The sequence below is a fragment of the Lactuca saligna genome, chromosome 3, assembly GCF_052625555.1.
Source record: "Lactuca saligna cultivar CGN05327 chromosome 3, ASM5262555v1, whole genome shotgun sequence".
NCBI lineage: Eukaryota > Viridiplantae > Streptophyta > Magnoliopsida > Asterales > Asteraceae > Lactuca > Lactuca saligna.
In genome coordinates, this window is record NC_136419.1 from 28,401,232 (window position 1) to 28,414,913 (window position 13,682).

Consider the following 13,682-nt stretch of genomic DNA (forward strand, 5'->3'; position numbering starts at 1 on the left):
AGAAGTACACTGATCTGTTTTGACTTCCAGGGATTCAAAAGTCTTCTTTTCTAGTTTCTACTCTCCCTTCGCAGCTCCGCCCGCGCTTGGATGAACTTAACGTCGCCGGAAAAATGGGCGGAGGAGATGTCCGGAAAACCGCGAGAAACAGAATCAAACCGACTACCAGCAGTGTATCCGGAGAAGATCATCGCGAACTTCGTAACCGGAAGGGTTTGCGGAGGGAAAGAGGCAAAGATCAACTTCGCATTTTAGATGTTAATTTTGTTCTTCTAGGGTTTACTATCGTATCGTCATTGGTCGCCCTGTTTTTTCTCTACCATTTCGTTCAGTTCTCCGATGCAGACGATCAATTGCCAAGGGTTATCACACCGTTTCCTGCGCCAAAAATCATGGACCTTGAGATGGTGAGATTAGGGTATTCGCTGCTTATTATGCATCTTCTTCTTACAGATGAGTGAATTTGATTGATTGTCTGCAGTTTCAAGGAGATCATAAGGAGAGCTTATATTGGGGAACATATCGTCCTCAAGTTTATTTCGGTGTCAGAGCCAGGTAAGCTTATAGTTTCGGGATTCCTTCTTGTGGCTAATTTTTCTCTTTTACATTTGGTTGCTGAATCCGTAATAGCAAGCTTCTGATGTTCATGTAGTTTGAACATTTAAGATATATGATATCAGTTGTCCTTTCCAGGACTCCAGAATCTTTGGTTGCTGGATTGATGTGGCTTGGTATAAAGGATGGACGATATTTTATGCGACATGTCTGCCAAGATGCAGATGATCTTCAAACATATGGTTGGAATAAACATAATGGAAGAGACTATGGACATCAGGTTCTAATTGATCACGGGATGACATTGACCACAAGTTTCTTGAAATCCAAGGTAGATGGAAGTGGCTATGGAGGAGACTGGGCTTTTCGAGTTGGAGTGCAATCTGAAAAGTATAAACCCTACCTGTTTCCTGAAATGATTTTTTGTTGGTACTACTGAAATAGATCAATTTTTCCTAAACTATTTCATCTACTGAATTCCAATTTCCACTACTGCAAGCAATTTACCCTGTATTGTTGTTCTTTGTTGCTGTTTTCAGATTAAGTGAAGAAATGCCAGATGCTGCACATCTTTTCTTTTATGTGGCTGATGAGGGTGAAAATGCTCTGAGCTTAGGTAGAAGTGTTACAGAAATTCATGAGAAGTCTCTGTTGGCATTTGGATCACGATCAGATGTCAGTGATTGGGAGCTACACTTAAAATCAACGGTATTATCATGAAAAAAATATATATATATAATTTTTTTTATTTTTACTGCTAATCCTTTTGAACTGATGTGATGACCAACTTGTTTTCAGGATGATTTTGAAATCCACCATGTTGGTCTCAAGACACCTCACATTCACAATCTCTCTGATGTGGTCCAAGGAATTCTTGCACTACAAGTAATATACTAATATTTGACCTTAAGCTTTTTGTTTCCTGTAACTGATTTATTTAACTATTGTGTTGGTGATGGGATTGGGTTCTCCTTGTGCTTTAATAGGCAAGAAACTATGGCCATTTGGAGCTTCCAGACACATCTGAAGATTCTGCTAACATTTTAGTTTATCAGGTGCAGTTTTCATCATCCAAATATATGTTATTATATACTATGAGACTGTCATCATCATTCATCAAGCACAATTTAACTTTCTGGTTCAATTTCCATGAACCTTATCCTTCTGTCTTAGCAGATCTCTGCTAAAACTCCTTTTAAAGCAGACATTGCTTTTGTAACTGGAACTGATATTGATGATGCTGAAATCCAAGAACGTGTCAACAGCCTAACTGGTACTTGATATTACACTAATAATTTTTCAATATAAGTAATAGTTACCAATATCAGTAATAGTATCTTATATAATAGTATTATAGTGTTTATATTTCTTTCTTATATGTAGGTACATCACTTACTAGTCATCTTCAGAAGAAGGAAAATGAATTTGATGATAAGTTCAATAAAATCTTTAATCCATCAGATAAGGTACCCTTCACAGAAGCTGTTGCTCCTTACTGTCTTTTTTTCATTGTTGTTGTTTAAATTACATAAATACCCTTGATCTAAATGTTTATTTGCAGCTTGATTCTGAATCTATGGAAGTTGGTAAGGCTGCTATTGGAAATCTATTAGGAGGGATTGGATACTTCTATGGCCAATCAAAAATATTGTTTCCACAACCCTCTAAGGTAAATTTCTATGTTTGTTATTCTTCCTTAATAATATTTATGCTTAAAATATTTATTTATAAACTATCATGAATATGTGTAAAACAGCATAAATCTGGTGGTGATTCTGTATTATATTGGCCCGCTGAGCTGTACACTGCTGTTCCAAGTCGCCCATTTTTTCCTAGAGGATTCTTATGGGATGAGGGTTTTCATCAACTATTAATCTGGTATATAAATTATACATTTTTTTTTCTTTCTGAATTGTTCCTTTCCAAAATTTGGGTTTTCATTTTTTTTTAAATTTTTGTGTAGGCGATGGGATATGCATATTTCCTTGGATATTATTGGACACTGGTTAGATCTTATGAACATTGATGGTTGGATTCCACGTGAGCAAATTTTAGGAGCTGAAGCTTTAAGGTACACCATTGATCTTGATTTTTTATTGTAGTAGAGTATATTTTTGTGAAAATAACTTGTTATATATTTACAGTAAGGTACCTGAAGAATTTGTTGTTCAACGCCCGAGTAATGGAAATCCACCAACATTGTTTTTAGTCTTACAAGGTAAATTTGCTTTTTGTTTATAAAAAAAAAACTTTTGATTCAAATATTTCAAGGATATGACTCCTGATAAAATGAAGCTTGGTTTTCAGATCTGGTTTGTGGGATGATGAAAAACAAGTTCTCTGCAACAGAAAGCAAGGAGATTTCTGCTTTTTTTGAACGGTCTTTTGGTCGTTTAGAAGCATGGTTTCAATGGTTTAATACAACACAATCAGGTAAAAAAGATGTTGGATGCTTCAACTTTATTTGCTTAGAAACAGTGTTGGTGGTAAAAAGATGGAAGAGTAATTAAAATTTATTTGAGATGTTGAAACTTCAACTTTATTTGAGCCTTAAAAAAAAAAATATATATATATATATATATATTTTAAACGACAGGCCAGCATAAAAGCAGCTATTACTGGCATGGAAGAAAAGAGAGTCAAACCATCTTTGAACTAAACCCAAAGGTTATTTTTATATCTTCAACCTCATTTAAATTGCTATTTTTTTTTTTTTTTTTTAATTTTATTTACAAAAGTTATATCAGTAAACCAAGTGTCAATTAATTTTTGAAATGTTTTGTTAGACATTATCTTCTGGTTTGGATGATTATCCACGTGCCTCACATCCAAGTGAAGAAGAGCGCCACCTGGATCTCAGATGTTGGATGCTTCTTGCAGCCGATTGCATGCACTCCATCTCAAATCAACTTATCAACAAACAACAATCCACCAACCTATATGGGGACACAGCCAACCTACTTGCTGATTTTGATCTTCTCAATAAGGTTTTTTATTTGTTTTTTAAAGTCAAATTTTATGTTATATATATATATATATATATATATATATATATATATATATATATATATATATATATATATATTGATTCTAAATGTTGTTTCTTGTTTTCCAGATGCACTTTGACAAAGATTATGGTGCTTATTTTGATTATGGAAATCACACAGAAAAGGTTAAGTTGTATCCACCCGTTATGTTATGTTATGTCCTTTCATAGTATATAATCTTCATACAAAATTATAATTTATATATTTTTGACATTTTGAGTGAATGAATGGACATATTTAGGTTCGATTAAGAAGACAACTAGTGGAGAAAAATGGGAAACCCCCAAGTCTAGAGCTTGTTAGACAAGTTTTAGAGAAACCAGAATTGAGACTGGTTCCACATATCGGATATGTCAGTCTTTTTCCCTTCATCTGGAAGATCATTCCATCTGTAAGTTTAATTAATTAACTATTCATTATAATAATATCATTTCTTCCTATTTCATTATTATTTACATGTTTGTTTCTAATCAACATACATACATACATCCAGAACTCATGGATTCTAGAAAAACAACTCGACATTATTTACAACAACAGCACTTTGTGGACCGACTTTGGCCTGCGATCCCTCTCTAAAACAAGGTGTCGTGGGATTTATTTATTATTTATATATAACCAACATTGATTTTTTTTTTTTTTTTTTTTTATATATATAGCTCGATGTACATGAGGCGAAATACGGAGCATGACCCACCATATTGGAGAGGCCCAGTTTGGATGAACATGAATTACTTAATTCTTTCATCCCTACATCATTATTCAAAAGGCATACAATATTATTTAATTCTTATATTATATGCATACATAGATACACCTTGAAACTAACTGTGTGTATTATTTGTTGTTGTAGAGGAAGGCCCATATAGAGAAAGAGCCGAGTTAATTTACAATGAGTTGAGGGGCAATCTGATTCGGTATAATGTTTATAGTACTTTATTTAATTTTACAATTTACCTCTACATTTTTACGTATGTATGGTTGAAATTGTGCATGCAACAGGAATGTGATGAACAAGTATAAGGAGACAGGTTATTTATGGGAACAGTATGATCAGAAAAAGGGAAGTGGGAAGGGTGCACACCCTTTTACTGGTTGGACTTCGCTGGTGGTCTTAATCATGGCAGAATCATATACTCAATGTTGACACATTTTTTTGCAGTTTTCACTTGGGACTATTTATTTACTTGTAACATGAAGAAGAAGAAGAAGAAGAAAAAACAATCGTTTAAGCAGTTTCTAAGTCTGAGGTATTAGGGAAAGACAAATTCATATACAAACATTGATTGACCTTAAAAACTTTTTTAAAAATTTTCTACACTTCTATACAATATTTGAACAAAAAATGAAACAAAATTAATATACTAATCAACATTTTTATAAAACCCAATGTATCATTCAACATAAAAAACAAACATTATTTTTTAATAATTTAAATCTTACCGCTTTAATGCTATCAAGATTACAAATGTCTCTAACGACTTGAAACATTTCATCCCGACCCATTATATTCAAAAGAAAACCCTCTTTAACCACGTTCACATTTTCTTCAAGGTCTTGAAGATTTTAATCAACATATCTAGTGATGAAGTGATTCCCTATCTTTCATCCGTTTGTAATTATGCAATGTACAACATGCATGTGAAATCAACATTTGACGTATCAATAGAGAGTTTGGTATATATTTCAAAAAATGAAATCTTTTTCTAAATGCCCGTTTTGCCAACAGGTGAATGCATAAACTCAAATAATTTGTTTCTTTCCTCTGACTCTACTAACATGATGCCAATTAGGATGATGATACCTCTCACTATGGAACTAAAAATCCCTTTAGGTTCAGATACTCACCATTAATAACAAAGAAATTATCTATAAATGCAAAAATATGTTTGAGTTAAGTAATAAAAACTAGATTAAATAAACAAGGTAAAATAAAATCTGTAAAACCTTACAACCGGTTAGTACTACTGGAAATTTGTTTTCAGGTCTAATACCATCATAAAATATACGAGAATCTCATTCAGCCGGCATACACAAAAGTAATCATATCATGGGAGCAAATCGCCATCACACTTGTGTAACAAGCATTGCTTTTCTACCTTAAAATGACTTTTGCTTTGATAGATATCTCGTCAATGCTTTTTTGTGTAACGTAAAATGTAAATGCAATTCCTTTTTTGACCTTCCACTTGTAGTGATTCCCTCTCCTCATGGTTTCTTCTCAAAAGGGTTTCTGTTTAAATATCTTCTTGAATTGTCATATGTGTAAAAAATCAATCAACAATATCTCCACATCAAACATTTTCCTTCCTTAAAAACAATGAAACTTTCTCACATCTCTTCACCACATACAAACTCTCTCCTTCTGTACTCATCAATAATCCAAACACAACTTCCCACATTCATCTTCTTCAACAATTCCATAATCTCTATATCCAACTTCCTTCATCTTCTTCAACAACTCTTCCCAAAACTCATTAATCTCCTTCAACATGGGGTGACAACTATCTTCTGAAACAAAAACATGTACTTTCTTGTTTACCTCAATCCAGCTACACCCCGGACTCTTTTTCACCCCATTGTCTCTCATTAACTGCCTGACTCTTCCCACTTCTTCCCATTTGTTAGCCCTAGCATACATGTGTGATAGAACCACATAAGGGGTTGCATTAGAAGCATCTAGAACAAGACATTGTTTAGCTGCCTTTACTGCTAATTCAAGATTTCCATGAATTCTACATGCTCCAAGTAAAGCACCCCATGAGACTGTACTAGGTTTGACCGGCATTGACTCAATCAGTCTTTCAGCTTCATCAAGTTTACCTGCTCGACCCAAAAGATCTATCATACATGAAAAGTGTTCTTCTTCTGGTTCGATATTAAACTTTTCAGTCATTAAAGTAAAATACTTTCTGCCTTCTTCAACTTTTCCTGTGTGTGCACATGCTGATAAGATAGATACGAAGGTTATACTTGTGGGGGATATGTTTGTGTTAAGCATGTGTTGGAAAAGATCCAATGCCTGTATTTGAAACCCATGATTTGAGTAGCCTGTGATTAGTGAGTTGAATGTGACGGTATTATGCTCTGGCATTTTGTCAAACAGTCGGCGTGCATCTTGCAAGTTTCCACATTTGGAGTACATGGAGATCAGTGCATTGTTTACAGAGATTTTGTTTGATGGGATGTCAGATTTAAGAGCAAGAGAATGAAGCTGTTTGCCTTGAGATGGTGAGGAGAGATTAGAGCTTGCCCTGATTACACAAACAAAGGTGCAATCATCTGGGTGGTAACCTTCTCTTTGCATCTGTATAAAACAAGAGAGAGCTTCTTCTGAAAGATTGTCGTTCTGAGAATACCCAGAAACCATGGTGTTCCATAGGACTATATCCGGTTCCATAATTTCTTGAAATACTTTGTTACAATCTGACATGCCACCGTGACATTTTGAATAGAGATCAATCAATCCGCTTCCTACATGGGTATTTTGGTGGAAACCTTTCTTGATTAATTGACAATGGAACTGAAGCCCACCATGTAAATCTTCCAGGCAGGTAAATGCAGATAAGACACTACCGAAACTAAACAAATCAATTGGTAACTCCAAATGAACCATTTCCCGATACAATGCAAGTGCTTTTAATCCTTCTCGATGCTGGCTATGTGCCACGATCATTGAATTCCATGTCACCTCGTCTTTGTTGCTACCCATATCATAAAAAATGGATTTGGCCTCTTCCAGATACCCATTTTTGCTATAATACGTGATGAGGCTGTTACTGACCGAAGTATAAGCATTAAAGCCACCTGAAATTGCCAATTTATGAAGCTGACGTGTCAAAGAAATGTTTTTACAAGCAGCAGTGATGGCAGCGGAAAATGTAAAGCCATCCATGTCAAAACCCAACTCACGCATATCCATAAACAAGTGAAGAGCTGGCTGGGTGTCTCCTCGATCTGCGTAAGCTGAAATGAGGGTGTTGTAAGACACAATATCTGGTTGAGGAATTTGGTCGAACAGCTGGTGGGCAATGAGGGGTTGGGATTCTTTCGCGTAAGCGGAGACGATTGTGTTGAAGGAGAAGACATTTGGATGTGGGATAACATCAAAGGCGTTGCGGGCCGCGGAGAGGCGGCGGCATTTGGAGTAGAGGAGGATGAAGTGATTGGAAAGGAAGATGGAAGTAGGGATGACGGTTTTAATATAGAGGGTGTGGAGGGATTTTCCGGTTAGGAGATCTCTCTGGGAAATGCATGTTTTAAGCAACTGAGTAAAGTGATGTAAAGGGCATGATGAAATTTGGTTCATCTATAAAGCTTACTTTTTGCAGTTTTCGTATTTACGAGCTTTCGCATATGCACAAATGGGCTTCAATTGAGTAGTCTTCGTCTTCGTCTTCGTCAACCCGCCCTGAAAAAGTTTAGTCAAGCAACCATCACCATAAATGAGCATAACAAACAGCAGAGACTCGCACACCAGAAAACCTTTTCCAGCTCTGATTTGTGAAAAGCTAAGCCAAACACCCCCTTAATACAACAATCTATGTAAATACTTATAAAACGAAAGCAAAATCACCCAAAACAAAGATCAAAATAATGTAGGCTGATGTCCATATACTTGCAGGTGACAATATTTCAAAACCCTTGAACAAATTCAAGATACCAAGAACAACACAAAAAATAACATCGCTTATATGACATTAGAATCCATCTACCAAAAACAACATCAAAAAACAGAAATAAAGCACCAATTAGTATGATTTTCAAATAACAGAAACAAATTCTTTGTATGATTCTATCTGTGGGGATCAAGAGCCACAACTTGACTGATTCTTTATTTTGTGTATCTAGGAATTTACTTTTTTAAGTATTACCTAAACATAAAACACAGAACAAAAAGCTGAATTTTAACTCAATTTATGGATGTGATATAATCAGAGCACCACAGTAGCTGAAAAATTCAAAATCACCGCAGATTCACTGAAAAAAAATTCAAAATTACCACAAATAGGTGAAATCAAGTTGCCACGTCATCCTCGCTGAAAAAGTGCCACATGTCCTGCTGAGTCACCAACCTGCTGAGTCACCGAGCTGCTGAGTCATCCGAAGCCGTGGCACATCCGAGGAGCGACACGTGTGCAGCCTAGTCCGAGCCTCGCAATGCTTGTCGCGTGTTCCGAGCCTCGCACCTAGCTCTCAGCCTCGCACGTGTAAGACGACTCCACGGTCCAATCAGCGAGTGCCACCGAGACCCTCGCACATGTTGACCACCTGCGCATCGGACACACGCCTCGGACCAATCACAAGAAGCCAGCAGCCCTTCGCACGTGCAGCCCTCGTGCGAGCCTTCGCCTGCGAGCCCTCGGATCTACGACGTGTAGTTCCTTCTCAGCCGTCCGATCAGAAGCTCCACCCTATAAATAGAAGGGTGCGAGACCTCCCGGGGTATTTTGAAAACTTGTCATTTTTAGCCCCTTTCTCCATATTTCTTTCATATTATCATCCCCCGAAGCCCCAGTATCGATTATAAGCCCCGGAATACGCCACGAAGTGCCCGTGAAGCCCGAAAAATTTATCTTTTCGGTTTTGAAGCCCGACCATTCGCAGAGCCCGGTTTCTCAATAAAACTCCCGGTTTTATTAGAAACGATCGTTTTAGGAAACGAATTGCTGCCTGGTTTTCATTAAATCATGTGAGTGTGTAGTTACTTTCAATTTACACATAGATATGAAGTATTTACCTTGAAATATGTGTTATGTGTAAATATATTAATTGTTTAATTGAGGTAACTGTTGAATTGATGTTTTATATAAGTTTTAAATTGTATATGCTTTTTATCTACAAAATATGTTGGGTAGAACATAGGTGGATGAAATAGTTGATGTGTGTTAGAAAGATGAGAGGCCTCGATGTTGTTGTTGTAGTCATTCAGCAGAGTATGGATGACAACCATGGACTATTCTAGACAGTATATGGAACACTAGCAGGCCCGCAACCTGTAGGTGTAATGAACTATATGTTCTTTTGTTGTACTCTAAAACCTATTGACATGTATTGTAGGAGAGAACACCTGTAAATAATATTGTCGATAAATGAGAGCTATGGACTTAGCACATGTTGAGTAAACTTTGGAAGCTATGGAATTAGTGCCCGTTGTATAAACCCCGGTCACGAGCTGACTTTGTGTCTATTCCTTAGGATGAATCCTTAGGAAGGAGGGATAGTTGATTCTTAGGGTAAACCCTTAAGAAATAAATAAAATAATGGGGTTTGGGGTAATTAGGTTGATTGATTGATGTTTAAACATAATAAATTTATGTATTGTGGGTTGAAAACCCTATATGCTCACCAGGCTTCCAAGCCTGACCCACTCAGCTGTTTATATTATAGGTAGAGGACCCCGAACATAGTCGGATGATGATGATGAGTGAATTTTGGATTATAGGCCAGTAGTTACAATTGATTGTCGTAAGGCTTATAATATCTTGTTTATGCTTTTGATCTGTATTGGAACATGACATCCCGAGGTTTTGATATAAAAGGAAATGATATATTTCTTAAAGAAAGGTTTTGACAAACGTTTATCATATTTTGTTTTGGGGACCAATTCCGCAACATCTTTTATAAAGACTTTTCTGATTTGATTTTAAGAAGCATAAATTAAATCGGTCTTTTCTGGCCGGGAAATTTGGGGATGTCACAGGTAACTAGTGGTCGATGTGCAAAGTTGTAACATCTCAAAAATGCCAACTAAAATTTTCATTTTGAAAAATATAAAAACATCCATTTTAACGAAATTACATGCAGTGCAACCGTTTGTTCATCTATCATTATTCAGAAATCAGAGTTAAAGAAGATAATGTGGAAATTCAAATCATAATGTGTGTGTACAGTCGCTTTTGCAATCCGATAAGTACCTACAAATATTTAATCCACAATCGTAAACACAAAACTTAGTGAGTTTCCAAAAATATCTAATACAACACAACATAATAATCAGCTATGAGTTATCAACAACCTTGAGGACTATCAGCACTTTTAGTGGGCTAACAACACGCCTTGTGGATTAACAACACATCTCACGGGTTATTAGCAACCATGGGGACTACCAACAATCCCATGGACTCACAACATTCTAGGAGTTATCTTTAAGATTCAACATTCTAATGGAGAAATAAGCACATAAATGACGTCAATGCTTAAAACAAGTAAGAGTATGTCAGGGTTTCTCAAGGAATGATCTTAGGTGATAAAGGCTGGTCATGAGAGGGTTTCCCAGAAGTTAGAGCCCTTAAATAGGGCTCAAAACCAAAGAATTAGGGTTTTGATCTGCAGTGATTACTCCATGTGTAACATAACCTATGCAATGCGTAGGTCATTAAAATCGCATCCAAAAATTCAGCATCTACGCCCTGCGTAGAGCAAAACACCCAACTTCCATTTCAACTTCAAACATACATAACTTTTTCATTTCAACTCTAATTTCGGTCTTCTTCATATGCAAGGAAATGTATTTAAGAGCTCTACAATTCTATCTAGTTACTTTTGGCTTAACACGTGTCGAACTAAAAACCACAATTCATGCAAGAAGCCTAACATATAACTTTTCCATTTTTACCCTTTGGTTCCAACACACAAATCAAGGGCTTAGATCTTACAACCAAGGTTGTCAAGATCGGGATCCTACCTAGGATCGTTTTTGGGTTTACAAAATCGGGATCGTAAGATCGGGATCGAGATCCTAAGATCCCACAAAATAAAATATAATTTTAATTTATAACTTTTAATCATGAAAAATATTTCAAACATTCAATTTTTCATTCAAAAGATATAAAAACTTCAAAATATTAGTCATAAGCCACAATACAAAATGATAAATTGTAAATTGGTAAAGGGTAAAAGACATAAAGTGGTAAAAAAAATTCATTTGCAAAAAAAAAAAAAAAAAAAAAAAAAAAAAAAGACAAGGGAAGGTAGGATCAGATCGGATCTCGATCCTACCCCAAATACGATACTTTTACTATCCAGATCATTTTTCATACCTAGGATCGTAGGGTCGTACGATCCTACGATCAGGATCGCGATTTTGACAACTATGTTTATAACTACTATTATTAACCTTAAATAAGGTCTAACTTTACTTCCTCAAAACCCAAAGTCTTTACATAATCAAATTACTATCCACAAACCTTAAATTAAGAAACGTCTCGAAAGAGGATTTTACAAAAGTTGGGATGGGTACAATAGGTTATGTGTGTGGTATAAGGTGTGAATATGGATGGAGTAGAAGCGGATTGATGGGGTGTGGGTGGTGTTGGATGTGTGTGTTTATATATTTTTGAAAACGAAAAAATATGAAAGACGATAAGTATCAGTTTTTTGTAATTTTAGAAAACAAACAATTTTCATTTTTCAATAAATTTTTGGAAAAGTCGTCAAAAAAACACATTTTCAAAATTTTCAATTTTTTTAGATAATTTTTTTGAAAAAACTAAAGAATTTTCCACAACTAAACACTACCTAAGGGTGTGTTTGGTTGTTGATGATTGTCTTCATTTTTCTAGAAAACATAGTTGAGTTTTTAATGAAATTTAAAAAAGAAAAAAAAAATATTTGTTCATTTTCAGTTTTAGAAATTTAGAAAACTATAAAAATTACTTTTCTAATTTATATAGAATGTGGAAAACAAAAAAAGGTTCATTTTCTTGGATTTTTTTGAAACTCAAATTCAATCAACCGAACGCATTTTCAGTTGAAAATTTTAATAGAAAACTGTAAATTGTGAAACCAAACATATCCTTATCATTTACACACTTTTAAAGAATATAATTATCTGAAGGAGTTTCCCAGTTAGCATTGCTTGAACACTAATTTAGAACTCAAAAAGTGAGCAAAGCAAAACCACATATTCAATTCCAATCCATTGCCAAAGTTGTACAATTTATAAAAGGAAGGTTTTGTTTTGCATTACAAACACCAGAAACAAAAGCTAATTCTCTTTTTCTTTCTTCGAGAGGTACTCCTACTACTTCTTAGGAAGCTTCTTCTTTGAAATGAAACCTGCAACAGGTTTTGGATGCTTTTGGATCACACTAGGGTCCAACCACTTGAGAGAATGTCGATTAAAGAAAGGCCAATTAGGAATGGTGATTAGTGTGGTTAGAACAACACCTCCAGCATATATCAACATCATCAGTTGAAACGATCCCATGATATACCCTGTCAAGAATGCTCCCATCGCAAACACCACCAACACTATCTGCATCAGTTGCTCTGTTACCTTTTGACCTTGCCAGTCCATCTATCAACACGAAGAAGAAGAAGAAGAAGAAATTAAAGGATAAACAGCATCACCAGACGATTTCGGAGTTAATTGCTAGAGCTAATTTGTGAAAAAGATTATAACAGCCTGGAACCCTAAAATTAGGAAATTAATTTGGACAAACCTCTAAAAAACCATATACATTCAATTGACACATTAGTTCGAATCGGATCCACCAATCTATCGAGTTTCCGATTGACTACAAGATTGCGATCAGTAAACGATTCATTCGCATCAATTCTCTATACATGAAAACGACTAAAGCAACACAATGCCGACACTTACATTAAAATTCAACAGGCGTTACTCATCAATTTCTTTGTAAAAAACAAATCAATCCTCGATTAGAGATTAAAAACAACGAAATCTAATCAGAATATCATTTAAATATGAATTGCAATAGAATCAAACAATTTCCGAAATCCAGATACAAATGAAAAATAAGATGTAATTATTCAACTATAAACAACGATTTGCTTTGACAAAACAAGATCAAAAGGAGAAAACTTACTGTTCAAGCCGACGAGAGAGGATTTAGGACCTTGAAAAGAACCGAAATGTAGCGAATAGAGAGCGAGTGTTGTATAGTGGTTTGGCCGTTTGAGGCAAATATTGTAGGTAAGTTGCACAAACCACTTTGATTTCAAAAGATACTACTATATCTTTACTTTTACTTTTTTATTTTGACATTATTATTTTGTTTCAAGACGAACTTTGTGTTTTTTAATAGAGTAAATTACACGAATGGTTCTTATGGT

At 35.3% G+C, this 13,682-nt stretch overlaps 2 protein-coding genes across 2 annotated transcripts; one reads left to right on the forward strand and one right to left on the reverse strand.

The window, feature by feature from the left end:
• Nucleotides 1-4,922, forward strand: LOC145034924 (mannosyl-oligosaccharide glucosidase GCS1-like). Its single transcript, XM_078983490.1, has 21 exons — nucleotides 1-407; nucleotides 482-555; nucleotides 694-945; nucleotides 1,095-1,263; nucleotides 1,354-1,440; nucleotides 1,542-1,610; nucleotides 1,732-1,828; nucleotides 1,939-2,021; nucleotides 2,117-2,224; nucleotides 2,312-2,433; nucleotides 2,519-2,626; nucleotides 2,700-2,773; nucleotides 2,863-2,988; nucleotides 3,152-3,222; nucleotides 3,342-3,542; nucleotides 3,671-3,727; nucleotides 3,844-3,993; nucleotides 4,096-4,187; nucleotides 4,262-4,371; nucleotides 4,456-4,519; nucleotides 4,605-4,922. The coding sequence occupies exons 1-21, from the start codon at nucleotides 114-116 to the stop codon at nucleotides 4,747-4,749; spliced, it is 2,553 nt and encodes an 850-aa protein (XP_078839616.1). The 5' UTR covers nucleotides 1-113; the 3' UTR covers nucleotides 4,750-4,922.
• A 556-nt stretch (nucleotides 4,923-5,478) lies between these two features.
• On the reverse strand, nucleotides 5,479-8,479 carry LOC145034925 (Pentatricopeptide repeat (PPR) superfamily protein). The gene has a single exon (XM_078983491.1). The coding sequence runs from the start codon at nucleotides 7,909-7,911 to the stop codon at nucleotides 5,977-5,979; it is 1,935 nt and encodes a 644-aa protein (XP_078839617.1). The 5' UTR covers nucleotides 7,912-8,479; the 3' UTR covers nucleotides 5,479-5,976.
• Nucleotides 8,480-13,682: the final 5,203 nt, after the last annotated feature.

Bases quoted from the DNA above. Each gene is read 5' to 3' on its own strand.
- LOC145034924 (XM_078983490.1), top strand. From the start codon at position 114: ATGGGCGGAGGAGATGTCCGGAAAACCGCGAGAAACAGAATCAAACCG. The intron at 1,264-1,353 runs GTATTATCATGA...ACTTGTTTTCAG, and splicing joins AGCTACACTTAAAATCAACG to GATGATTTTGAAATCCACCA. The intron at 4,188-4,261 runs GTGTCGTGGGAT...TTATATATATAG, and splicing joins CGATCCCTCTCTAAAACAAG to CTCGATGTACATGAGGCGAA.
- LOC145034925 (XM_078983491.1), bottom strand. From the start codon at position 7,911: ATGAACCAAATTTCATCATGCCCTTTACATCACTTTACTCAGTTGCTT.